Source organism: Brachyistius frenatus, unplaced genomic scaffold (assembly GCF_029030835.1).
Source record: "Brachyistius frenatus isolate BFR_SWC_R1_liver_20210118 unplaced genomic scaffold, ASM2903083v1 Contig_111, whole genome shotgun sequence".
NCBI classification, from domain to species: domain Eukaryota; kingdom Metazoa; phylum Chordata; class Actinopteri; family Embiotocidae; genus Brachyistius; species Brachyistius frenatus.
The window spans coordinates 199,182-223,878 of record NW_027210710.1 but is presented as its reverse complement, the minus strand read 5'-3'; the positions used below and the strand labels follow the sequence as shown (position 1 = coordinate 223,878).

Genomic DNA, 24,697 nt, shown 5'->3' with positions numbered 1-24,697 from the left:
TCCTATCTAACCTACCAGGCTTTTCTATTTTAACGTAATGTTGCTGGTGAGAACAGTATTCAGGTTTCTATTTTACTGTACCTGTGTTGTGCACATACATAAACTAACCACTAGAGGGCAGTGTTGAATTATTTTAGGTTATTCATAGGTAGCTAGGCTAAACTTTCATTATTTAAATCTTCATATTTCTATAAGAGCAGTTAATGTCTGAGGTATATTCAGTATTTTGAGAATAATCCTGAATTATATTTGACTTTTTTTTTTAACACACTTTCAAAAGCAATCATTTCTAATAGGATACAGAAGATGAAGCTTGATCATCATAATCATCCCAAACAGAGACGCAATCAAATTTAAATTATAAACCAAATATTACAAAACAAATTCTAGAAGTGGTCAATTACTTTTGTATGGACGTTTGTTATTAATATGCATTTGATTAGTAGATTTGATCATTTGGTGAATGTATTTCTTCACATGAAGGAAAAACACATCAGTGTCTTTTTAGTCACGTTCACTTTATTTGTGAAAACACCAGAAAAGTAACGTGTAAATGTAAAGTGTAAATCCTTAATACAAACAGCTAATTTGAGCTGAAACTGTCATAATTACCAAAACAAAACTCTCATTGGATCTCCAAAATAATTTGCCAGACTAAACTATTCTTATATTTTTATAATCTCAGCACAGATTACATAGAAAATAATAAAGTCTCCCACAGTTCTCGTTGAAGATTAGATGTGATTAAAGTCAGTGACGGTTTATTCAACAGACTAGTAAACACATTGATTATTAATATAAAAAAAAAAAATTTTAAATCCCAGAAGTATTTCCACTTCATTTCTGATGTTTAGATGATTTTATTTGTATTCTAAGCAGGTGTTAGTGAATAAATGGCCCTCGTGCCCCGTCACGCGTTCAGAGTGTGTTTCCTCTGTGAGTGCTGTATCTGCTGTTGTCTCGGGTCTCGGTCGTCTTTATCAGCAGCTTCGGAGCAGGAGAGCTGCTGCTGCTGCTGCTGTGGTAGCCGTTACTGCCCTTCGCACCTGGAGGGGAAAGAAACAGAGAAACAGGAAGAAGATGGTGGGAAATACAGAAAGAACGAAAGTCAAATATGAGCTTCTTCATTTAAAAAATGACCTCTGGATCAGTGGTTTGGTTTAACCTTTTTCTTTTTCTTTTTTTTTTTATCAGATAAGCGTGTTGAGGTGTGAGGAGTGCGGTTCAGTGTCTTCATGATGCGTACAGTGTTGTTACTTACTGTAGCTGGAGATGGCCTGGATGCTGAGGATGGACTGTTGTCCGAGTCTGCAGAGGAAGACAAAGACGTTCGTTGGTGTGTTTTAGTGGATTTGACCGTAATGCTGACTTTGCATTCTCCACCTCCATCGTAGAGATTTATGAGAAGTGACACAAAACAATATCTTATCGGAGCTGTATTATAATTTTCTTTGTCCTTTCAGTCCGACTGAAAAAAATATTTTAAATAACTCATAAAAATCTCCCACTTCACGCTAAATAGTTGAAAGGTCACTATTTGTATCAGAACCTGCTTCTTAGAGACGGTTGGATGGATTATATCCATAAATCTCACCTGTCCTCCTCTCCTTCCAGCAGCTTCCTGTAGGTGGCGATCTCGATGTCCAGAGCCAGTTTCAGGTTCATCAGGTCCTGCAGGTGAGAAAAACAGGTTGGCGTCAGTTTGACTTTATTTAACTGCTCTTTCCTGTCTACTCTTCGTCACCACTTCCTGTCTTTTCCTGAGCGGCTCACCTGGTACTCCCGGAGCTGTCGGGCCATGTCCTGCTTGGCTCTCTGCAGAGCGTCCTCCAGGTCTCTGGTCCGAGCTTTGGCCTCTTTCACGGCCAGCTCTCCGCGCTCCTCCGCCTCGGCCAGCTGATTCTCCAGATTGCCACGCTGTTTGGGGGGGAGGAGGAGGAGGAGGGGGGGGGAGAGACATAGACAAGATAAAAACCATCCATGCCGGATCCGAAGTAACAGGAGAATCACGTTGTGCCAGCTTGCCTGTAACCGTACTTGCGCTTTGACCGCCTCGATCTCGCTCTGCAGTCGGCTGATCAGTCGGTTGACCTCGGCCACTTCGCCCTTCACGATGCGGAGCTCGTCTCCGAACCGGCTGGCCTGCACCGACATCTGCTCGAACTGCGAGCGGAGAAAACGCCGACTACTATCTGCAAAAACTGCTGCGTGTCTCTTTGAATAAAAACAAAACTAGAGGCTCATGATAGATGGTGAGGAAGACGAATTAACAAAGACACTGAGGAGCTTCTCAAACTAATCTTTAGTTTCTCAGCTTTCAGACGATGGATCATCTTCTATGTGGATGATACCGTTGACCCAAAGATCTCTCTAAAAAGGATCAAAACTGGACTATTGTGTTTCTCTGAGGATTAAAGGAATAGAATTACAACCTATAAAATGAACAGAATAGAACTATCAGATGTTATCCGGTGTCTCGCCCGTACCTTGGTCTTGTACCAGGCCTCCGCCTCCTCCCGGCTGCGAGCAGCGATCTCTTCGTACTGAGCTTTGACCTCGGCGACGATCTGCTCCATGTTCAGGCTGCGGCTGTTGTCCATCTGCACCACCACCGACGTGTCTTTAATGCTGGCCTGCAGCTCGCGCAGCTCCTGGTCACGAAACGGTGAAGTGAAGCAACAAAGACGAATAATATTCAGTCCCGCGTGTCCACAGGTGATGACATGAAGAGAAATGATGTCCAAAAGACTGGGACAACTCAGTTTACATGTAAACAAGTTAGATTTGTTTGATTGTCAATCAGTGAACTAAAGGAAACTGCAGCTTTAATACGGTGTGGAAGTACAGAAGTTAGTTTTACAACGTTTAGAAGCGTGAATACGTTTCTGTACCTCCTCATAGACGTTGCGCAGGAAGTTGATTTCATCAGTCAGAGCTCCGACTTTATCCTCCAGATCGGCCTTCACCAGGTACGCCGAGTCTACGTCCTGAAAACAGATTTTGCAGATTCAAAAAACCCACTGAAACGTGTGTGCATACGTGCCGTGTAGTCGTACACTGGTTGGGAAGTTGGTGCCAAAATATTTGGAAAAGTCCGACATTCCCAAACTGAAATATCGCGGACGTTGCTGCTTCTCTCATGTGACGCCAAAAAAAGGACAATTTTCCAAATCTTTGTGTTTTGAAGCCTGCGGGAACCCAGTCGGGATGTGAAGGACAATAGAGAGGTTCATCTTACACCTGTGTGAATGAATGCGTGTCTGTCCGCTGACCTTCTTTAGGATGACGAAGTCATTCTCCAGGTTGTTTCTCTTGTTGATCTCGTCCTCGTATCTGCGACAGAGATGGGACAGCGTTGACCTTTAACGACACGGATTAACGTACCCGGGACATTACAGAAGTCCAAAGTGTCCTTGGTGTACTTGTGTTTGTAGTCCTCCACCAGGCCCTGCATGTTCCTCAGCTCCCCGTCCAGCTTGGTCCTGTCGTTGTTGACCAGGTCCATCTGGCGCCTCAGACCCGCCATGTAGGCCTCGAACATGGGCTCCACGTTGGAGCGGCCGACGCCCTGACCCTGCAGCAGCTCCAGCTTGGTCTCCAGCATCTTGTTCTGCTGCTCCAGGAAACGCACCTTTGGAGGGAGGTAACAGCCCCATTCAGCCATATTGGAGGTTTTAACATGATGTTTTTTGTTTCTGACCAAATAACAATGAAATATTTGACCATTTAGCACCAGACAAAAAAACAAACCAAAAAACAAAAGTTGGAGAAATACAAAACATTAAAATTTTAGTTTGTCGTATTTACGTTCAATCTTAAATGTTAAATTGTTGACATGAAAACTGGCCCCGTTAATTATTTAGAAAACAACTCACGAAAAAAAAAATACTCAGAAGCAGAAAGGATGGATGAAGAGACATTTGGTCATTATTGGTCATATTACACAAAGAAATGTGTAGAACTGAAATGATTAGTGGATTATTAAATTAGTCAATCATCAGAAAAATACTTCAGTCTATGAAAAGTGAGTATTTGTTGTCTTTTTTGGGGGTTTTGGACAATGATTAATTGGTTAATTAAGAAAATAACCAGCAGATTGAACCATTAAAATGAATATAATGAGAACAATGTCCCCATTTGATAAACGGAGGACGAAGGAATGTCAGCAGAGAAACCAGCTCGAGCGTCACGTCACCAGCGACCGTTCTCCGGGCCGGTATCTGCTCGGCTCGTGTTTCCTGCCGGCGGCCCGGTTGGTCCACCGGCTCATTATTCCTCCCGACACAAAGCCTGGTTCTGTTCGGAGCTGAGTAATCTCCCTCCGGGACGCCGCACCGGCTCTGACCTGATTCATCAGGTTACAGCGCCGCTCAATGGGACGGAAATGGGACAGATATCTTAAATATCCGGCGGCCCGGTGCCACAATTTCAGGCTGCAGATGGATTTTGAAATCCCAGATGGATTCTCAGACTTTCTGACTCGTACTGAAGTCTCTGGGTTCGAAAAATGAATGTTCAGTTCTGGCTGACGATGTTTTTCTGCAGTAACCGGCGTCGTTTCATCTCCCAGAGATCTTGACTGGTTTAAACTGGGTCATCGGACTAATGACTTCTCTGCATGAGGGAAGCAGCTCTTTAATGTTTCATTGAAGAGCTGGAGCCGTGTGGGGTCGGATTACACCAGTAGTTGCATGGTCGGTTTATTTTTCCCTTCACTTGAATTTACCTTTTAGTTTTCTCCTTCCTTTACGCAAGGCTGCAGATTCAGTTGGGGGAGGTGGGAGGGGGATTTATGTGAGTAAATTAGATGTACCATCATGGATCAATAAACAAGAGGTAAAAAAAACTGGCCAAGATTTAGTTTTTAAAAGCCCAGGTTGAGGTTTCAGCCTTTCATGCATCGTGAAAGCAGCGAGGACAAAAGGACTCTTGTGTGTTGGCGTTTCGCCTGGAAGTCACATCAGAGATGGACGGACGAGGTGGTGAATGTTTGCTACGAGGTTTCACAATATTTGGTCTGATTTGTTGGTTAACTTTTCTGGCAAAACATGAATGGTTGTATTGAAAAGCGCTGCAGAATCTAACACTTGACATTGTGGCGTGGAAAAGTGGGAAGCTATAACGTCCACGAGGAAGTATTCAGAGTTTCGTCTCTTCATCATCATCATCATCATCATCACTGAGTTCCACACTAACGTGACCGCTGGTACGAGGACATTAGTGATTTCATCATGGACCTGAAACTGGAGCAGAGAAACATCAGTGTTCCTGAGCCCATGCAGTGATTTCCACTACGGAATCATGTCTGTTTTGAAGTTCCACCTGAACACACTGTTTTCGTTGACGTTGTGTCACCGTGAATTCGTCCCCCAGAGTCAGACTGTCAACACAGAGTTCCACTGGGACCTTCTGAGGCGTCTGAGGGGGAAACACATTTGCTGGAAACCACCTGAACTGTGGCGCCATGGCAACAGGCTTCTCCAACGTGTTCAGGATTTTCCGTTCTCCAAAAATTTGACCCTAAATCAAATGCAAAAGACGAGGCCGAAAACCAACATTGGATGGCTGTGATTTAAAAACAGACATGATTCTGTGGTGGAAATCACTGCATGGGCTCAGGAACACTCGGCTGTAAGTGGGCGTGTTGTAGATTTTCTGCTCTCCAAAAATTGGACCCAAACTCTTGATGTTTCTCTGCTCCAGTTTCAGGTTTCCACGGTGACATCAGTACGTTAACAGGTGGAACTCGGTGATGATCAAGAGACGTAACTTATCCCCGTCAGCGTGTTTGATGTTTACGTGGTGCGGTTGATTTTATTTTACAAAAAAACGAGGCTGATTTTGTCCGTTTGGACGAAGGCAGCTCTCTGACGCCGGGCGCCTGAAGTTTGTGTCGGCTGATGTGAGAAGCCAACAAAGCCTCTATTGTGGAAGTGTCACCGACTCCGTGAGAAAGCGGAGATGTTCCCTGAGCAGGGTATCGATGTCCTGCGTTATCACTCCCGCTGTGGGAAATGTGTGCAGCCTGTGTTCTTCAGGAAACACAACTTCTCACATTTACCTTCTTTTAGTACTGTTGTCCAACACGTTTTAAACACGTTACGACGCTCTTATATACGAGAGCAGCTTTTTATTTACGGGTTTTGTGTCGGGTGAGCTTTGATGCTGCAGCAGACTGAGCAACACATTTTCTGTTGTTTTGTTCGACTTCCTTCTCGAGCATTTCGATCTGAAATAAAACGGACTGTCAGGTGAAACTACTGATTTGAAGCTTGAAGTGATTCTTTGTTGAAGTGTGTTAACTTCACGGTGTCGAGATGTTTGTCCTTCTGCTGTATTTAAAAACAGGAGGTTTTAAAAATAGCTTTGACTGCTGCCCCGACGCACCGTTAAAGGAGTTTCCACTTCTAATATGACCTCGACCTTCACGTTCAGGAATTATTACTAAAAGTCAGAAGTTAATCTTCAGTAACTGTTTAAAATAAAACAAATTAGATTTTTCTTTTAATAAAAAAGATGTCATTATTTTCTGCTTCCAGTATAATAAATTTCAGCTGAACACACTAAAGTAAATATTCCAAAACAAAAATAAATGACAAATAACAAAACCTTGAAATTATTTTAAGTTCATTCAACTTTTAAATGACAAGTTTCCCTGCTGCCTTACAGATATAAGTTAACTGAACTCAATAATTAGTTTGAAGCTGTCCTGAGTTTTGATTAATGTATATTATTTTAAGTGAAGAAAACAGGTTCCATAAACTTAAAAATATTAATTTGAATCAACAGACAAACTTTTGTCACTTTGTGATTTTAATATGAAACCATTTACTGACAATATTTTTAACCTCTAAGGTGATCCAAACATTAATATAAAAAAATTAGGATGTTTTTCCATAAATTAAAATAAATGAAAAGGTTTAAATTACGACTTTTAAAAGAGTTTTTTTTAAAGCAGTGAATTAGATTTTCAAGCAGAAACGGATCAAATTGACATTAAAGACTTCTTATGTCAAAACAACAGTCTCTCTCTGAAGTATTCAAACTACAATGTCAGACAGAAACACTTTCAAATCTGCACTTTAAGAGCTTTTTAAAGGTTTTTTTGTCAGTTAGTCGACGGATGAGTCGCTGTGGTTCGTCACCTTGTCTATGAAGTTGGCGAAGCGGTTGTTGAGGCTCTTGATCTGCTCCTTCTCGTGGGCCCGGCTCATGGACAGGCTGGGGTCGATCTCCAGGTTGAGGGGGGCCAGCAGGCTCTTGTTGATGGACAGGGAGGCCAGCGAGCCCCCCAGGCCCTGGTGGTGCCCGTTGGCGTACAGAGAGCTGCTGCTCAGGGAGACGCCGCCGTAGCCGCTCAGCCTCCTGGAGCCGCCGCTGCTCCGCACCGAGCTGCTGGAGCTGATTCTCTTGGTCCGGCTCAGACTCATGATGGAGAGGGAGGTTTGAAGGGATGGATTAATGATCGGGTTGACAGGAAATTCAGGAGAAACACGGCCGAGAAGATGATGGAGATGCAAACTTGAATAAAAACAGGCTGGACGGAGCAGAATATGAGCGACGGAGGAGGAAAGAGGAGGTGAATGCTGGATGTCCGACCACAGTGAGGAGTCTCAGGTGTCTGCCGACCTTTTAAACCTCCACAGGGTGGAGTCAGGGGAGGAGGGAGAAGCGACGGAGCTGCAGGTGTCAGATATGTTTCTGACTTTCAGGCCAAAGTTTTAAAAAGTTGTGTTTTTTTAAAAGTTTGCACTAACGGGTGCTGCTGATTGTGGCCTTTTCTGGCATCATTTACTGTCTAAAATTAAACTTGTGATCCGGAACCTCCTGCTAGAGAGAGCGGAGAAGACCTGGCGACATCCAGTGAACTCCACCTTCAGCAGATTTGAGACAAAAAGTGGATCTTTGTGCGTCAGGTTTTCCTCCTTCTGCCTCCACGCAGGTTTAATGTCCCGCTTTGCATTTCAGAAACCATCCCATGACCTCATCGGTCAACGTCACAACCTGGACTTATTTATTTACATTCATCCAGCAACAAAGATGAAGTACAGCTGCTTAATTTGGTCTTTGGAAAGTTGAGTATGAAATATTTGATGATCAAAATTTGTCAAAAATAACCGCCAACAATTTCCTACTTTTTTAAACTATAGAAGTCAGAAATCAGAAAAGTATGAATTATGATTTTAAAAAGTTAAAATTGTGATTTATTAAGTTAAAATTCTGAATTTAAGATGCAAATTATATAATAAAAGGTCAGAATTAAGTCTAAAACATTTAGGAAAATGTGTCCTAAAAAAAAGATCAGTATTAGGAAATAAAAACATGAGAAAAAAACATTTCCACACATGTTTGATTACATCCTGCAGAAACAACTCATTTTCTATCTTTTATTATTAAATTCAAATGAGACGTAATAATTTGCAGGAGCAACAATGAAAAGACACAGAACATCGTTTTTAACATTAACATTTATTTAATTACATCAAATATGAAAAACAACATCTGTGGTTTCTGATTTCACAACTGGAAGGAAAAAAAAACCAACTTCAAAACCGCTGACAATCATTGCTCCATTCAGGGTCGTCCTGGCAACACGTTGCTTTATTCACCTCTGGTTGCCATGGGAACATAGTGGCTGATTAAGGCAGGCTCTGAATTGGACTGTAGAAGTTGTCTACTTGTAAATAGTTTACTTAATAAATCATTTATTATTTACTTTAAACAGGAAGTCGAGTCAGGTGTCCTCTGATCGGACTTTTTATGTTTTATTAAATGAATCAGTCAATAAAAGAAAGATTGATATTTGAGGACCGGCTGCCTCCGAGGATGCTGGGATCATTTTGGCTGATGGAATGTTTCAGGAGCAGAGCATCATGGGAAGGGAGGGTGGACAGATCCTAATTTGATATCAGTGTCTGATATCAAATTAATCACCAGTCATGGTTGTTATTTCTAATCATCATCAAACAGGATGAAAGTTTTTCTCCCGGTGGGTTGGAGGTTCGAGCCGGCGTCATGCTGAAGAATATAATTTAAGAAAAACAGATGCCAGACGGTGGACAGCGTTTTGTTGTCAGTCCAAAACGTCCAGAAGTTTTATGAATTCCTCTTTGCAGACTGAAGTCGTCCTGGGAAGGTCAAAGGTCGCCGTAACGGTGTGTGTCACTGCTCGTTCTGCTGTGTGTCTGTGATGGTGGAGACGGCGCCCTGCCCTTTGCTGACATCACTGATACACGCCCACTGACCGTCCATCGACTCCTTCCACAGCGTCACCTGCAAGCAGGGCGAAGGAAAAAACACTATTAAGCACCTTTTGAAAAATACACGAGGAAGAATAAATATTACGATAAAAATAATATGTATTTTGGATAATAAATGTTATGAATCCAGATTTCCTACCTTGTTGTCTCCTCCAGAAACGGCCAGGATGTTCCCGGTGATGGACCAGCTGACGTGCCACACCACGTCGTTGAACTTGTGCAGCAGTTTGGCCGTCCAGGTGTTTCCTGCCGGGTCGTCGCACGTCCAGATGAAGACGCGGCCGTCCTGGAAGAAAGAAAACAAAACGCTTTCTGCTTAAACTCTGGAGGTTTGAACCCGACAAGTTCCTTCATGATGTTTCCTGGTCATGACAATAACTGTAGAAATGACTGAACGCGATGTTCTGGCTCCACCTAGTGGTGGAGGAGAGTCATACACCTGAGCTATCAAACCTTCTTTTGTGCTTTTTGTTGATAAGATTGAGAGAAATTTGGATGCTGCTGAAGAGAGAACATGTTGAACAGGTCGATAAATCCCTCAAAGTAAAAATCACCCCTCTTGAGTGCGTTAAATCTGACCTGAGAGCAGCTGGCGATGGTGCTGGTGGGCAGACCGATGGACGGAGCCCAGCCGACGTCTCTCACCCAGTCGCTGTGAGCCTCCAGCTTCTGGTCCTCCTTCCACTGACCGTCCTCCTCTCTGCAGACACAAACCATCAACTCTCTCTGAGAAATCATTTACTGTCAAAACAAAATATCATCGTCAAGTTCAACTTTGATGTGAATACGTCGGTGACTCTGCTTCACAAACCGTGATTGATTTATTTTGGACTCTTTTAAAACACGATACATTAAAAAAACTCACTTCCAGAGTTTCACCAGGTTGTCGCAGCCTCCGGAGACGAAGCGCTTCACGTAGTTCGGCTTCTGACCCGACGGCTGATCGATCAGGCTGCCGGGAACCACGGCCGGAGCCCAGCTGACGGCGTTACAGCCGATCTGAGGCAGAGTTACATCTCCAGAGTGAGACGCCAGAATCACGGCACGTCCTTCAAAACAAGCGCTGCCGACTTCGCAGTCGGCGTTTCCTCCGTGTGGAACTCACCGTGTGCGCGTTGCTGATCTTCTTCACGTCCCACTGCTGATCTCCGGTAAACGTGAGGAGGGAAATCGCTCCGTCCGAGCTGCCGCAGGCCAGAATGAGGCCGAAGTCGTACGGACCCCAGCAGACAGAGTTCACTGTGGACGACACGGGACCGACGGGTCAAACCACCAAAAGGAAAGAAACCACAACGACAACACAGACTTCGATATCTGCAGCCGATATAATTCAGGTTTTAAACTGGAAGCGCGAGCGAGCGACGGACCGACCTGACGACTCGTGGCCGGTGTACTCGTACATCTTGTCCCAGGATCCGTTCTCCTCCTTCCAGACGATGACTTTGCGGTCGTAGGAGCAGGAAGCCAGGATGTTGCCGAACATCGGGTGAGCCCAGGCGACCTGCCACACGGGGCCCTCGTGGCTGCGCAGCAACAACAACAACAACAACAACAACAACAACAGGAGACAAAACTTACTGCCGAGTCTCTCGGGACGACCCAGGAAGAGGAAAATAAAGTGAGATTCAACGGAAGTTGACTCATCTGTTTGTGAAGTAAGTTTCTCACCCTCGGAGGTCGGCCACCAGAATCTGTCCTCCGTTACGGACGTCGAAGATCTTGACGGTGCGGTCGGAGGAGCAGGTGGCCAGTCGGGTCCCGTAGTAGTCCATCTGGGCATCGTGCTGCAACAAGGACAAGAGACAAACAACAACACAAGAAAACGTCAAAGACCCCAAACAGGAAATCTTCTCCTGACGAGGAGGAAGGTTTCCTTCCGGTGATACTGGGTCATTAAGATCACGGATTCATTAACTCGCGTCTCCATGAAATTAGAATTTTCTACCAGTTTAAGAGGAAAAATAGCCCGTTTTAATTTGACAGGTTTATAATTACAGACTGACATGAATGAAGGTTATACATCCTCCTCTGGTTCCCACCGACACCAGCAGCTGTCACGTCAGTGTCCAAACACACCTGCGACGTGAAGCCATGTTGTCCAAGTCACGTGTGTGTTTGGTGGTTTGATTCCGTCCAGTGAAACATGTTGCTGCTAACGTTAGCTTTCATCACCAGCTCAAAGAAAACAACAAAAACAACTTACGATCATGTCCTCGTGGGACGTGTCCACAGTGTTAATTACCGAAACCTGAAATCCAAAAACAAACAAACAAACAAACAAACACATGAATCAGCACAAAAATGAAACATAAATAAAATCAAAGATTGAGTGATTAGCCTCCTGCTGTTAGCGACTCTGCTAACGAGCGAGCTAGCCAGCTAGCATCAGCTGTGAACGTCCCCGACGGAACAAACAGCTTCGACCTGCGGTGAAGAACCAGCGAGCCCGGACTCACCATGACCGCAGCGGAGCCACAAACCCTCCAAACGACCCGGCACCTTCTTTCTGAACGAGAAATAAAACCGCCGTCGCCGATAACTCCGACGTGGCAACAAGTTCCCAACCGGTCCCACCACACTGCCTTCCGGTGGAAACGATACGCGCCAAACAAAAGGTTCCGCGTACCAAAGGAAAGGACTGCGTTTGATCATCAACCGTTACGGGTTAAAAAAAAAAAGAACAAAAAATATAAAAAGTTTGCTAAATGTGTTTTTTTAGGGAGAGGAAGGATGTTTAATCCGACCTGTTACCTTGAGTTTGATACTTAACAATTATTTTGTTTAATACAAAATAATTTTGGAGGAAGAGGAAGACGGTTAATCCGACCTGTTACGTTATTAAAAGTCGTGCTAACTGCTAATTGACGTTTTAGGCTAATTAAAGAGCAAAATAAAACGGTTGAAATCCCTTTTTACCAAACTGCCATACTCGATGTGTCCACGCGGCGGCGCCACAAACATGGAATATTTCAGGTCTATTTTTATCTGAACCGAGTGTCAGGTTCCACCGGACCGTCAGCGCCCCTCTCCCCCCCCCCACCGCCAGCCTCGCCATGTTGTCTGCTTAAATCTGCTGCCCCAGTTTACCGGTTTTATTTATTGTAGAAAAGAGTTAGTTTTCGCCGCTGACAGCTGTCAAAGAAGGAAGATGTCGAGCGTTTCCTACCACATCTCCAACCTGCTGGAGAAAATGACTTCTACTGACAAAGACTTCAGGTGAGGAGCCGTCAGATGACACTTCAGTCCGGACTCATGTCTGGGCCTTAGTGGGACTTTTCTCTCCTATTTTTTTTAAAGTTTATCTGATTTTTCCAGAGAGATTATTAATCACATTGAAGCCTACTTTTAATCAGGGCTGCAACTACAAGGGTTATTTCTCATTTTTGATGAATAGTTTTCTCTATAAAATGCTTGAAAACAGTGAAAACTAGTTATAATGTCCCACAGACCAAGAAACAGTTCAAAACACAAAGATATTCAGTTTACGACAACTTCATTTCCACCAAAGTTAGGATGCTGTGCAAAATGTCAATAAAAACAGAATTCGATGATTTCCAAGTCATGTAAACACATTTAATGTGAAAATAGTACAAAGGAAACATATAAAATGTTAAAACGGAGAAATGTTATTGTTTAATGTAAAATATATGCAAATTTTCAATTTGTCATCAACAAAATGTTTTTAAAAGTTGTGTAACATTAAAAGAAACACCTGGTAGGACGGCTCACTACTAACCAGGTTAATTGGCAACAGATCAGTGAGATGATTGAGTATAAAAAGAGCGTTTCAGGGAGGCAACCAATACTGGATGGTGGTGATCTTCAGGCCCTCTGCATTAAAGAAAAACAGTGGAAATCACTGCATGGGCTCAGGAACACTTCTGAAAATCAACGTCTGTGAACACACGGGGTTCCTACAATGTCAGGGAGTTTTTACAACTCTTTTTCAGACAAGTGAAGTTCATGGGATTTGATCATTTTTAGAGGAATTTTGTTTGCATGTTGCAAATTTTAATTGCCTTTTATAGAAATATAGTAATTTCCCTGTGTTTTTTTGTTTTTTTTCCAGGTTCATGGCCACGAACGACTTGATGCTGGAGCTGCAGAAAGACAGCATCAAGCTGGACGAGGACAGCGAGAGGAAGGTGGTGACCATGCTGCTCAAACTGCTGGAGGACAAGAACGGAGAGGTGCAGAACCTGGCGGTGAAATGGTAAACTTACTAAATCTAACGAAAGGTCAAAGGTCAACCCAGCTGCGGATTCGTCGTGTTGTTTAATTAAAACGTCACTTCGGGGCTTTTTAAAAAAAATGATTTTCTGCCCCGTTAATCGGTGAATGAAAAACAGTTGCGGCCGTAGACTGAAGTGGGGTGTGTTTGATTTTCAGCCTGGCGCCTCTGGTGAGCAAAGTGAAGGAGCCTCAGGTGGAGACGATGGTGGACACGCTGTGTTCCAACATGACGTCGGACAAAGAGCAGCTGAGGGACATTTCCAGCATGGGTCTGAAGACGGTGATCGCAGAGCTGCCGCTGTCGTCGTCAGGTGAGCGACGGCCGCTCGCTGTCTCCTCCTCGTTGATTGCAGGTTTCCATCTAACAGCTTCAGAAGTTTTCAGAACGTCTCACAGCAAAATTCTGGCCATAAATAATTAAAAAAATAGTTCCCGTTCATTTCGTATTTGTAAATTTGTTCCTTTAAATGCAACCACACGTCAAACAAACACGGAAGATTAACGTCTTCTTAATTTTAATTTCTCTACCATTTTCCCTGAAACCTTCACCCGTTAGGATCATAATGCTTTTATTCATTATTTCACACCAACTACACAATTTGTCCGTTTAAAAAAACACACTTCTGATCTGAGCCGCTGTTGCTTTGCAAACTTCCCTTTCTGGGTTGGTGTGTTTGCGGGTCGACAGGTTTGTCTCTGACGGTCAGTGTGTGTAAGAAGATCACCTCCCAGCTGATCGGGGCTGTCGGGAAACAGGAGGACGTGTCGGTGCAGCTGGAGGCGCTGGACATCCTGTCGGACATGTTGGGAAGGTAACAACGCGTGTCGGAAAAATACCAACACGCAACGACTCTGAAAAACAACCTGCGTGAGGATGATGTGTTTGTGCTCCTCCTGCAGGCTGAGCGGCGCTCTGCTCAGTTTCCACGGATCTCTGCTGTCCAGCCTGCTGCCTCAGGTACAGAACACGCAAACATGCCTACAGAACACGCAAACATGCCTCAGGTACAGAACACGCAAACATGCCTACAGAACACGCAAACATGCCTCAGGTACAGAACACGCAAACATGCCTACAGAACACGCAAACATGCCTACAGAACACGCAAACATGCCTCAGGTACAGAAACACGTAAACATGTCTCAGGTACAGAAACATGTAAACATGTAAACATGTCTACAGAAACATGTAAACATGTCTCAGGTACAGAAACATGTAAACATGTAAACATGTCTACAGAAACACGTAAACATGTCTCAGGTACAGAAACATGTAAACATGTCTACAGAAACATGTAAACATGTCTACACAAACACGTAAACATGTCTCAGGTACAGAAACATGTAAACATGTAAACATGTCTACAGAAACATGTAAACATGCCTACAGAAACACGTAAACATGTCTCAGGTACAGAAACATGTAAACATGTCTACAGAAACATGTAAACATGTCTACAGAAACATGTAAACATGCCTGCAGAAACACGTAAACATGTCTACAAACACGCAAACATGCCTACAGAAACACGTAAACATGTCTCAGGTACAGAAACATGTAAACATGCCTGCAGAAACACGTAAACATGTCTACAAACACGCAAACATGCCTACAGAAACATGTAAACATGTCTCAGGTACAGAAACATGTAAACATGCCTGCAGAAACACGTAAACATGTCTACAGAAACACGTAAACATGCCTGCAGAAACATGTAAACATGTCTCAGGTACAGAACACGCAAACATGCCTCAGGTACAGAAACACGTAAACATGTCTCAGGTACAGAAACATGTAAACATGTCTACAGAAACATGTAAACATGTCTCAGGTACAGAAACATGTAAACATGTAAACATGTCTACAGAAACACATAAACATGTCTACAGAAACACGTAAACATGTCTCAGGTACAGAAACATGTAAACATGTAAACATGTCTACAGAAACATGTAAACATGTCTACACAAACACGTAAACATGTCTCAGGTACAGAAACATGTAAACATGTAAACATGTCTACAGAAACATGTAAACATGCCTACAGAAACACGTAAACATGTCTCAGGTACAGAAACATGTAAACATGTCTACAGAAACATGTAAACATGTCTACAGAAACATGTAAACATGCCTGCAGAAACACGTAAACATGTCTACAAACACGCAAACATGCCTACAGAAACACGTAAACATGTCTCAGGTACAGAAACATGTAAACATGCCTGCAGAAACACGTAAACATGTCTACAAACACGCAAACATGCCTACAGAAACATGTAAACATGTCTCAGGTACAGAAACATGTAAACATGCCTGCAGAAACACGTAAACATGTCTACAGAAACACGTAAACATGCCTGCAGAAACATGTAAACATGTCTCAGGTACAGAAACACGTAAACATGTCTACAGAAACACGTGAACATGCACCAACCAACATATTATTTGTAGCTGCCCTGATGAAGACCTCGGAGGTTGGTGTGAGTTTTTCCTGTGATTGAACAGCCATCACTGATTCACGGCTTTTTAATGAATCACAACCTTCGACTCAAACATGTCGGAGTCCTTCAAAGTCTTCACTACGTATAAATTATGTACCTTTAATGTTCTTCCGTTCTTCATTCGTTCTCCGTCAGCTCACCAGCTCCAGAATGGCGGTCAGGAAGCGCTCCATCTTGGCTCTCGGTCACCTGGTGCCCTGCTGTAGCCCCGCCCTCTTCTCCCAGCTGACCGAACACCTGCTGACGGAGCTGTCGAAGGGCCCGCCCACGTCCATGACGAGGACGTACATCCAGTGCCTGGCGACCGTCAGCCGGCAGGGCGGCCATCGAGTCGGTGAGACGTGGCGCCGACGCTCCAACGCGTGTTTTTACCACAAATGTTTCTGTGTTTCCTGATTTTCTTTTTCATTTGATGTGTTTGTGTTTTTGCAGGTGAACATTTGGAGAAGCTGATTCCCACCGTGGTGAAGCTGACCGGCGTGGAGGACGACGAGCTGAGAGAGTACTGTTTCCAGGCCTTCGAGGCCTTCATACGCAGGTACGACCAGAATCAGAACCAGAACTCTGACCACAACCGGAACCAGAACCAGAACTCTGACCACACCCAGAACCAGAACCAGAACTCTGACCAGAACCACAACCAGAACCAGAGCTCTGACCACAACCAGAACCAGAACCAGAACTCTGACCACACCCAGAACCAGAACATAACAAACCTAAAGTTCACCTTTTTCCTCTTTAAACTGAGTCTTCATTCACGTCCACTGATGGACAGGTGTCCGAAGGAGATGTCGCCTCACGTTGCCACGGTGACTCAGCTTTGTCTGGAGTTCATGACCTTCGACCCGAACTACAACTATGACGACAACGAGGAGGTAGAGGACAGCATGGACATAGAGGACGTCCTCGATGAAGGTCAGTCCGTCCCTCAAACGTTTCATATGTTCTTATTGTGCAACAATTGATTTATTTTTCAACTCGTTTTCTGAAAGATGTGAACAGACATGAGAGCAAACGACAGTAATTCCCAATTAAAGCCAAAGTTTTTAATTTCATGTTTCACTTTTTCGTGAGTTTTACGCAAAGTGTTCGTGTCTGAATTTTAAAATGAATTCTCAATTCTGTATCTTTTGATAAAAAGCAGTTGTTTGGTCTGCGACACGATAAACGTCCCATGAATAGACGATAAAAAGTATTTTATTAAGAATACGGTTGTGAATATTTTCCGCCCTTCATATGTTTCCTGTCTGACGTAACCGCCCTCTCGCGCCGTGTCGTGGCTCCTCCCAGAATCGGCCGACGAGTACAGCGACGACGACGACATGAGCTGGAAGGTGCGGCGCTCCTCCATCAAGTGTCTGGAGGCGTTGCTAGGCAGCCGCCGGGACCTCCTGCTGTCCTTCTACTCCTCCGTCTGCCCCGCCCTCCTGGCCCGCTTCAAGGAGCGCGAGGAGAACGTGAGGGCCGACGTCTTCGCCGCCTTTTCCACGCTGCTGAGACAAACTCGGGCGGGATCGAGTCCGCAAGGCCTCGTCGGTCCGGACCCGAGCGGGGAGGAGGAGCCTGCGGTCGCCCTGCTGAAGAAACAGGTAGCCAATCAGGACGTCTGAAAATGTCTTATGAAGTTTAAAATTATGTTTCCTTAAAAAGAAGGAAATTCAAAGTCTTAAAGGTCCCTCATGATACTTTTCAATAATAATAATAATTCTAATTTGTTGTGTGTGTGTGTGTGTGTGTGTGTGTGTGTGTGTGTGTGTGTGTGTGTGTGTGTGTGTGTGTGTCTCCAGGTGCCGATGATCGTGAAGGTTCTCCACCGGCAGCTGAAGGAGAAGAGCATTAAATCTCGTCAGGGCTGCTTCTGTCTCCTCACTGAGCTCGCTCACACCTTACCGGGAGACCTGGAGCAGCATATACCTGCCCTCATACCTGGTACACACACACACACACACACACACACACACACACACACACACACACACACACACACACACACACACACACCCTAAATCAAAGTCTTTTTTCTATCTATTCCTCACACCAAAATCCTCCCAGCGTCTGTTCGTCTTTTCCTTCACCTGCCTCATTTTCTCTTCCTCCCTCCTCCATCTTTTTTCCTTCTCCTTCTCGTCCTCCTCCTCCTCTTCCTCCCTCCTCCTCCCTCCTCCAGGCATCGTCTTCTCCCTCACAGACAAGTCCACCTCCTCCACCATGAGGATCGATGCTCTCTGCTTCTTCCACGTCCTCCTCCTCTCCCACCCTCCTCAGGCCTTTCAGCCACACATGCAGGTTCTTCACACCTTTCCTCCTTCTTCTCTTTGCTTTTGGAGTTTTACAGCAATACGATAAAGAAATGTTCAGTTTGATTGTTTTGATAATATCTTTCAGTGTTTCAATCATCATCAGGGAGAATATCTTGACCGAAACACGCTCAGGACTGAACTCCTGAGTGAAGTGTTGTCCTGCTGTGGTTCCTGCAGGTGCTGCTGCCTCCGGTGGTGGCGTGCGTCGAAGATACTTTCTATAAGATCACCTCGGAGGCTCTGCTGGTGACGCAGCAGCTGGTCCGAGTGATGAGGCCTCACGGACAGACGGCCGCCGGGTTCGACCCCAAACCGTACGTCCGGGAGGTACGAAGGTTTTCATCTTAATCTTCTGTGTGTCGGCTTGAGGATGTGAAGCGTCCACGTTTTCTAACCTGTAGCTTCTTTAACATCTTTATCCCTTCAAAGCCTTTAAAGTAAACAGATGTAAACTACAACTTAACTGGTTTCTGATTCTATTTCTTCCCACAAGGTGTTTTCAGCCACGATTAAGAGGCTCAAAGCAACAGACATCGACCAGGAAGTGAAAGAGAGGGCTATTTCCTGTATGGGTCACATGGTGTGTCACCTTGGCGACCACCTGGGGGCGGAGCTGCAGGGTGTTTTGGCAATCTTTCTGGAGAGGTTAAAGAATGAGATCACGAGGCTGACGGCAGTGAGGACCATCACGCTCATCGCCGCGTCTCCGTTGAAGGTCCGCTTTGACACTTTATTTTTTTACAGAACACATTTTTTATTTGGCTTTTATTTTGGAAAATCCCCCGAACGTCCCTTCCTGTCCTCCAGGTGGACCTGTCGTCCATCCTGGCGGAAGCTCTGTCCGTCCTGGGGTCGTTCCTGAGGAAGAACCAGCGGGCTCTGAAGCTCGGCACGCTGGCGTGTCTCACCGCGCTGGTCACGCATCACGGCGCCGGCATCAAACCGGCAACTCTGGAGCCGGTGATGAGCGAACTTCCTGCGCTGGTGGACGAGAGCGACATGCACGTGTCACAGGTACGTCGTTACATCATCGTTACAACTTCTGGAGTTCCTGTTTTAGATACACGGATAAATCGAACTAAAATGTCTCCTGAAAACTAAACTTTCTTGAATTTCCCTTCGTGGAGTGAAAAATGTGTTTCCTGAAGGCCCAGAGAAGATTTCTGGATCATGTTTCTGTCTGGTTTCTTTGCATGGTCGAGTTTTAACCTGCATTTGTAGTTATACATCAAACTGTTCACAGACCGTGTTTTTTTAGAAGTGTTCCTGAGCCCGTGCAGTGATTTCCGCTACAGATTTGGTTTGTTTTTAAGGCGATGTTGCATTAGTTTGTTCGTGTTCTTTGTGTGCAGAGATGATTTTCTGTCTCTTTTTAATTACTTGATGTACATGTGTGTGTGTTAGGTATCCGTGACCCTGCTGACCTGCATGGCCGGAGCTTGCCCCGCCTCCCTGGCGAAGATCAGCTCCTCCGTGCTGCCGGGCGTCTTCAGACTCGTCCACTCTCCTCTGCTGCAGGGCAGCGCGCTGGTCGCCATCCTGGACTTCCTGCAGGCGCTGGTTCAGTCCAGGACCAGTAACCTGGGCTACAGGTGAGCTGGTGTCTCACACCTGAACGTCCCACAACAGTGACGAAGCGCCGACTCGGGTCAATAGACTTCTGGTGGGAAAGCTGTGATGATGATTACTGAATGGTTTGTTAGTAATGTTCCTGTTGACCACAGAGTTGTTGTTTTTTTAATGGCTGATATGAATCGACTAATAACCAGTTCTTGTTGCCAACATGTAAAAAAAAGGACCAATAATGCAGAGATTGGGTGTTTTCCCCTCAGGCCTGTAAACAGCTGTTAGCTCATCAAGTGACGTGAAAACCTTCCAAAACCTACAAAGCTGTGATTCCTGTCGGTGATTAAAGTCATTAAATTATTTCATAAGACAACACAGAATATTAAACAGCCGGCTGGAAGTCGATCAGAGACGCCGTCGAGTCACAAGTTGAGACTGAGTCACGTCTGCACTGTTAGTTTGGAGAAATAACATCAAAGTGATTACAGTCTCCTCTCCTCTCCTCTCCTCTCCTCTCCTCTCCTCCTCTCCTCTCCTCTCCTCTCCTCTCCTCTCCTCTCCTCTCCTCTCCTCTCCTCTCCTCCCCTCTCCTCTCCTCCTCCCCTCAGTCAGTTGGTGAAGTCTCTGACGGAGCCCTTCCACAGCTCTCGAGCCGACGGCTCCGTCCTCCACCGTCAGTCCTTCCACTCGGTGGCTCGTTGTGTTGCTGCTCTGTTGTCTGCTTCTCCCAACGACTCCTCAGCCACGGTGGCCGGCCTCCTCCAGGAGGTGTGGAACGTTTCACATGTTCTCCTCTCTTCTGTCTGGGTGTAGTTTTGTTGTAATTAAAGCTCTCCTCTCCTCTCCTCTCTTCTCCTCTCCTCTCCTCCTCCTCTCCTCCTCTCCTCTCCTCTCCTCAGGTGAAGAACCCCGGCTCTCCGGAGTCGGCCCGTGTCCTGGCTCTGCTGTGTGTGGGGGAGGTGGGGAGGAGCGGCAGTCTGGGGGCGAGTAAGGAGGTGCAGGGAGTCATCCTGGAGGCCTTCTCCTCCACCAGCGAGGAGGTAAGACGGAGGAGTCAACTAATTCATTATTCTTTTAGTTTAAAGAAGAAATTGTCCAATTCACAGTTCGACAAAAGTCATCAAAACCACCAACAAGAAAACCTTCTTTTTTTAAAAAGTTTTTTAATTTTTGCCTTCGATTATAGTTTCTGGAGACTTGAACGAAATCTTTTTAAAAAAAGAAATGAATGAAGAGAAAACATCCAAAATCAGCAAAAAGAAAATGTTCATTAACATTTCAGGTGAAGGTCATCCCGTCTGTAGTTTCAGGTGAAGGTCAGGTGAAGGTCATCCTGTCTGTAGTTTCAGGTGAAGGTCAGGTGAAGGTCATGCTGTCTGTAGTTTCAGGTGAAGGTCAGGTGAAGGTCATGCTGTCTGTAGTTTCAGGTGAAGGTCAGGTGAAGGTCATCCTGTCTAGTTTCAGGTGAAGGTCAGGTGAAGGTCATGCTGTCTGTAGTTTCAGGTGAAGGTCAGGTGAAGGTCATGCTGTGTGAAGGTCAGGTGAAGGTCATGCTGTCTGTGTTTCAGGTGAAGACGGCGGCCTCCTGCGCTCTGGGCAGCATGGCGGTCGGCAGCCTGAACGACTACCTGCCCTTCCTGCTGAAGGAGATCTCGGCTCAGCCCCGGAGACAGTACCTGCTGCTGCACTCACTCAAGGAAGTCATCAGGTGTGTTTCCATGTGTGTTCATGTCTTCATGATTCATGATCAGCTCTCCAAACTGTGACGACCACAATATAAACTGTTGACCTTGTTGCAACCTAAATCAAACCATTCAGATCTCATTTGAAAAGCAGGATTAGTGATTTCACAGCATTTTATTTTTAGTTGGGATGCGACTCTTGTCCTAAAGAAAAGTGTTGAAGGAGGTAAAACAGATTTTGTAACCGGACTCCTTTAAAGTTAGCTCACAGTGATCCTCCTCTTCCACGTGTCCAGCGCCTGTCCGGCCTCCAGTCTGTCCCCCCACGTGGAGTCCGTCTGGGCTTTGCTGGTCCAGAACAGCGAGTGTCCGGAGGAGGGAACCAGGAACCTGGTGGCCGAATGTTTGGGGAAGCTGACCCTCGTCAACCCCAAACAGCTCCTCCCCCGACTGAAGCAGCAGCTTAAAGCAGGTACGATGGAGGAGGGGGGAGGGAGGGGGGGAGGGGACCATTTTTATCCAACGTCCAACTTCCAGGACGGAGATCTTGTTGGTTAATCTGTTTATCGGTTCATCCATCAAACGCTTCAGCCGTTTAAAACTATTCAATTCATCTTTTAACTCGTGTAAATCCTGTTTTACAGTAAAATCAGAAGTTATTGTTCCACTCATCTCCATCGCAAAGCCTGTGAAAGTAAAACCTGATTTTATTAAAAAAAAAAAAAAAGTTTAATAATAATTGTGAAAAAAACAAACCTATAAATAAAATAAAAATAGAAATTGAAATGTATGTAGCAGCTCTCCTTGCCTCCGTGCAGGTTCTCCTCTGGCGCGCTCCACCGTGGTGACGGCCATCAAGTTCACCATCGTCGACCATCCGGCTCCCGTCGACTCGCTGCTGAAAGACTGCATAGGTGAGACACGTCTTTACCTGTGAGGACAAACCTGAACCTGTTCACAAAACAACATCCTGAATGTCTGTTCAGCGTTTTATTAATCAACACAAAAACTACTAACAGTTACTAAAAATCTAAACTAGACGTAGCCGACGTAAAGTCACATAAAAATAACGATGATGACGACGGTGATGATGAAGAAAACCTTCCAAAAACATGACGACACGCTCGAAGTTACAGACTCGGGGAAAAATAATTTATTAAATAAAAAATGAAATAGACATTTGAAACCGAAACTAACAGAAATTTGAAGAAGGTTCTGAAAATGAGGGCAGTGATGTCATCCCCATGTGACCAGGTGACTTCCTGAAGACGCTGCAGGACGACGACATCAACGTGCGCCGCGTCGCCTTGGTGATGTTCAACTCGGCCGCTCACAACAAGCCGTCGCTGATCCGCGGCCTCCTGGCGACGGTGCTGCCTCACCTGTACAAGGAGACGCAGATCAGGAAGGACCTGATCCGGGAGGTGGGTGTGGAGAGGGGTGGGTGGGGGGGAGGCAGGCGTTGCCGCGCCGACTCAGCGCCAACCACTCCGTCCTTGTGCCGCAGGTGGAGATGGGTCCGTTCAAACACACGGTGGACGACGGGCTGGACGTCCGTAAGGCGGCGTTCGAGTGCATGTACACGCTGCTGGACAGCTGCCTGGACGGGCTGGACGTCCTCCACTTCCTGGATCACGTGGAGGAGGGACTCAAAGACCACTACGACATCAGAGTGGGCAGAAAAACATTCAACACATCACATCAGAGTTTTAATGGGAAACTAAATAACGTCAGCAGCAGACTTGCTGCCGGATCACATTCATAAAACAAATCAAACCTCGATGCAGATTTTCATTCAGCTTTTGTAAAGACGATATTAAATGATTTATTCAGATGCTGATTTGTTGGAGAGTTTCGGAGGAATTTTAACATTTTGAATTAAATCCCGGCGTCACATTCATCTGGAACTTATATTGATATCTAATAATGAATAATAAATCCCATAATTTTATCACGAGACGTGTCTTTTATCAGACGATGATCACCCCTGCTTGTGCTTTTTATTGTTTGTGTAGATGTTGACCTTCCTGATGCTCGCCCGCCTCGTCTCTCTGTGTCCGGCCGCCGTTCTCCAACGACTGGACCGACTGGTGGAACCGCTCAAAGCCACCTGCACAACCAAAGTACACACACACACACACACACACACACACACACACACACACACACACACACACACACACACACACACACACACACACACACACACACACACACACACACACACACACACACACACACATATATATGCCCCATCACCTCCCACCTCCTCCTGCAGGTGAAGGCCGGCTCGGTGAAGCAGGAGTTCGAGAAGCAGGAGGAGCTGCGGCGCTCGGCCATGCGCGCCGTCGCCGCCCTGCTGGCCGTGCCCGAGGTGGCGAGGAGCCCCAGCATGGCCGACTTCGCCCACCAGATCCGGTCCAACGCCGACATGGCGTCCATCTACCAGAGCATCCAGGGAGGGGAGGGGGGCGGCGCCGCTCCCTCAGAGAGCATGGACATGAGCTGAACACAGAGGACATGCTTTATGTTGTTGTTGTTGTTTTTATAGATATGGTAGATAAAAGTGATCCTTTGTTGCACAATGTCAGCTTTTTCTGGAAAATGATATTTTCAACCTTCAGCGTTTTAGTATGAATTTCCTCTTTGGCAAAAAAATAAAATAAAAATGGATTTGCAGTTTCTTTTTCTCCATTTTGTGTTCTTACCAGGTTTAACATTTAGTTCACGTGAAATAAAATGGAGGTTTAAATCTGCTGGTTTGTCCTTCTGTTCGAAGCCAACATGAACACGACTTCATGGCATTTGACATTTCTTCACTCAGGAAGTACATGTGGTTGATGAAGCTGTTTATCAGCAGGATGAGCTTTAAGCTGTTTCATAAAGGTTTTCTGTGACACTAATTCTGCAGTAACCTTTCAGTTCGAACGAATTATATCTTCAATGTATTTGTAAAAGGTTGTTTAGTTGGCATGCTGCACATTTCTATCATATTTCCTCTGCAGTACTTCGCTGACAAAACCTATTTTTCATGATAAAGTGCGCCACACATTACAAGTTATTTTGTACTGTTTCATTTATATGACACAATTTAAAGGAACATTAAAATAAAAGAAAGTTAACATAAAAAAGTAAATATTTAAGTAGAAAG

General features: G+C 45.2%; 3 protein-coding genes across 4 annotated transcripts; 1 reads left to right on the top strand and 2 right to left on the bottom strand.

Moving 5' to 3' along the window:
- Window positions 1-541: 541 nt before the first annotated feature.
- On the bottom strand, window positions 542-7,573 carry LOC138629113 (intermediate filament protein ON3). 2 transcript variants are annotated; one of them, XM_069712605.1, is made up of 10 exons: window positions 7,146-7,573; window positions 3,423-3,631; window positions 3,273-3,333; window positions 2,892-2,987; window positions 2,487-2,651; window positions 2,038-2,214; window positions 1,774-1,917; window positions 1,595-1,671; window positions 1,262-1,308; window positions 542-1,046 (listed from the first exon to the last, which is right to left on the bottom strand). In XM_069712605.1, the coding sequence occupies exons 1-10, from the start codon at window positions 7,428-7,430 to the stop codon at window positions 919-921; spliced, it is 1,389 nt and encodes a 462-aa protein (XP_069568706.1). In that variant the 5' UTR covers window positions 7,431-7,573; the 3' UTR covers window positions 542-918. The 2 variants fall into 2 exon arrangements, with proteins under 2 accessions (XP_069568706.1, XP_069568707.1); XM_069712606.1 differs by having other exon boundaries at window positions 2,038-2,163.
- Window positions 7,574-8,450: 877 nt separating this feature from the next.
- sec13 (SEC13 homolog, nuclear pore and COPII coat complex component) lies at window positions 8,451-11,814 on the bottom strand. Its single transcript, XM_069712607.1, has 9 exons — window positions 11,717-11,814; window positions 11,464-11,508; window positions 10,929-11,044; window positions 10,632-10,783; window positions 10,366-10,499; window positions 10,126-10,259; window positions 9,840-9,960; window positions 9,400-9,546; window positions 8,451-9,273 (listed from the first exon to the last, which is right to left on the bottom strand). Exons 1-9 carry the CDS (start codon window positions 11,717-11,719, stop codon window positions 9,163-9,165), a joined length of 963 nt encoding a protein of 320 aa, XP_069568708.1. The 5' UTR covers window positions 11,720-11,814; the 3' UTR covers window positions 8,451-9,162.
- Window positions 11,815-12,277: 463 nt separating this feature from the next.
- cand2 (cullin-associated and neddylation-dissociated 2 (putative)) lies at window positions 12,278-24,302 on the top strand. Its single transcript, XM_069712603.1, has 24 exons — window positions 12,278-12,476; window positions 13,330-13,473; window positions 13,650-13,804; window positions 14,182-14,305; window positions 14,394-14,451; window positions 16,134-16,332; window positions 16,431-16,536; window positions 16,774-16,913; window positions 17,289-17,587; window positions 17,786-17,927; window positions 18,166-18,284; window positions 18,476-18,625; window positions 18,792-19,013; window positions 19,106-19,312; window positions 19,703-19,890; window positions 20,473-20,632; window positions 20,764-20,904; window positions 21,433-21,572; window positions 21,843-22,018; window positions 22,365-22,460; window positions 22,801-22,970; window positions 23,054-23,218; window positions 23,562-23,669; window positions 23,825-24,302. Exons 1-24 carry the CDS (start codon window positions 12,409-12,411, stop codon window positions 24,053-24,055), a joined length of 3,708 nt encoding a protein of 1,235 aa, XP_069568704.1. The 5' UTR covers window positions 12,278-12,408; the 3' UTR covers window positions 24,056-24,302.
- Window positions 24,303-24,697: the final 395 nt, after the last annotated feature.

What these genes read in the sequence shown, in the direction of transcription:
- LOC138629113 (XM_069712605.1), bottom strand. Translation starts at nt 7,430, where the DNA reads ATGAGTCTGAGCCGGACCAAGAGAATCAGCTCCAGCAGCTCGGTGCGG. An exon ending in GTGGAGGACTACAAACACAA is followed by an intron (nt 3,334 to 3,422) that starts GTACACCAAGGA and finishes TCTCTGTCGCAG; the next exon opens with ATACGAGGACGAGATCAACA. An exon ending in AGGCCTGGTACAAGACCAAG is followed by an intron (nt 2,215 to 2,486) that starts GTACGGGCGAGA and finishes TTTTATTCAAAG; the next exon opens with AGACACGCAGCAGTTTTTGC.
- sec13 (XM_069712607.1), bottom strand. An exon ending in CTGGTGGCCGACCTCCGAGG is followed by an intron (nt 10,784 to 10,928) that starts GTGAGAAACTTA and finishes GTTGCTGCGCAG; the next exon opens with CCACGAGGGCCCCGTGTGGC. An exon ending in AGATCAGCAACGCGCACACG is followed by an intron (nt 10,260 to 10,365) that starts GTGAGTTCCACA and finishes ACTCTGCCTCAG; the next exon opens with ATCGGCTGTAACGCCGTCAG.
- cand2 (XM_069712603.1), top strand. Translation starts at nt 12,409, where the DNA reads ATGTCGAGCGTTTCCTACCACATCTCCAACCTGCTGGAGAAAATGACT. An exon ending in TTCGAGGCCTTCATACGCAG is followed by an intron (nt 16,537 to 16,773) that starts GTACGACCAGAA and finishes ACTGATGGACAG; the next exon opens with GTGTCCGAAGGAGATGTCGC. An exon ending in GCGACATGCACGTGTCACAG is followed by an intron (nt 19,313 to 19,702) that starts GTACGTCGTTAC and finishes TGTGTGTGTTAG; the next exon opens with GTATCCGTGACCCTGCTGAC.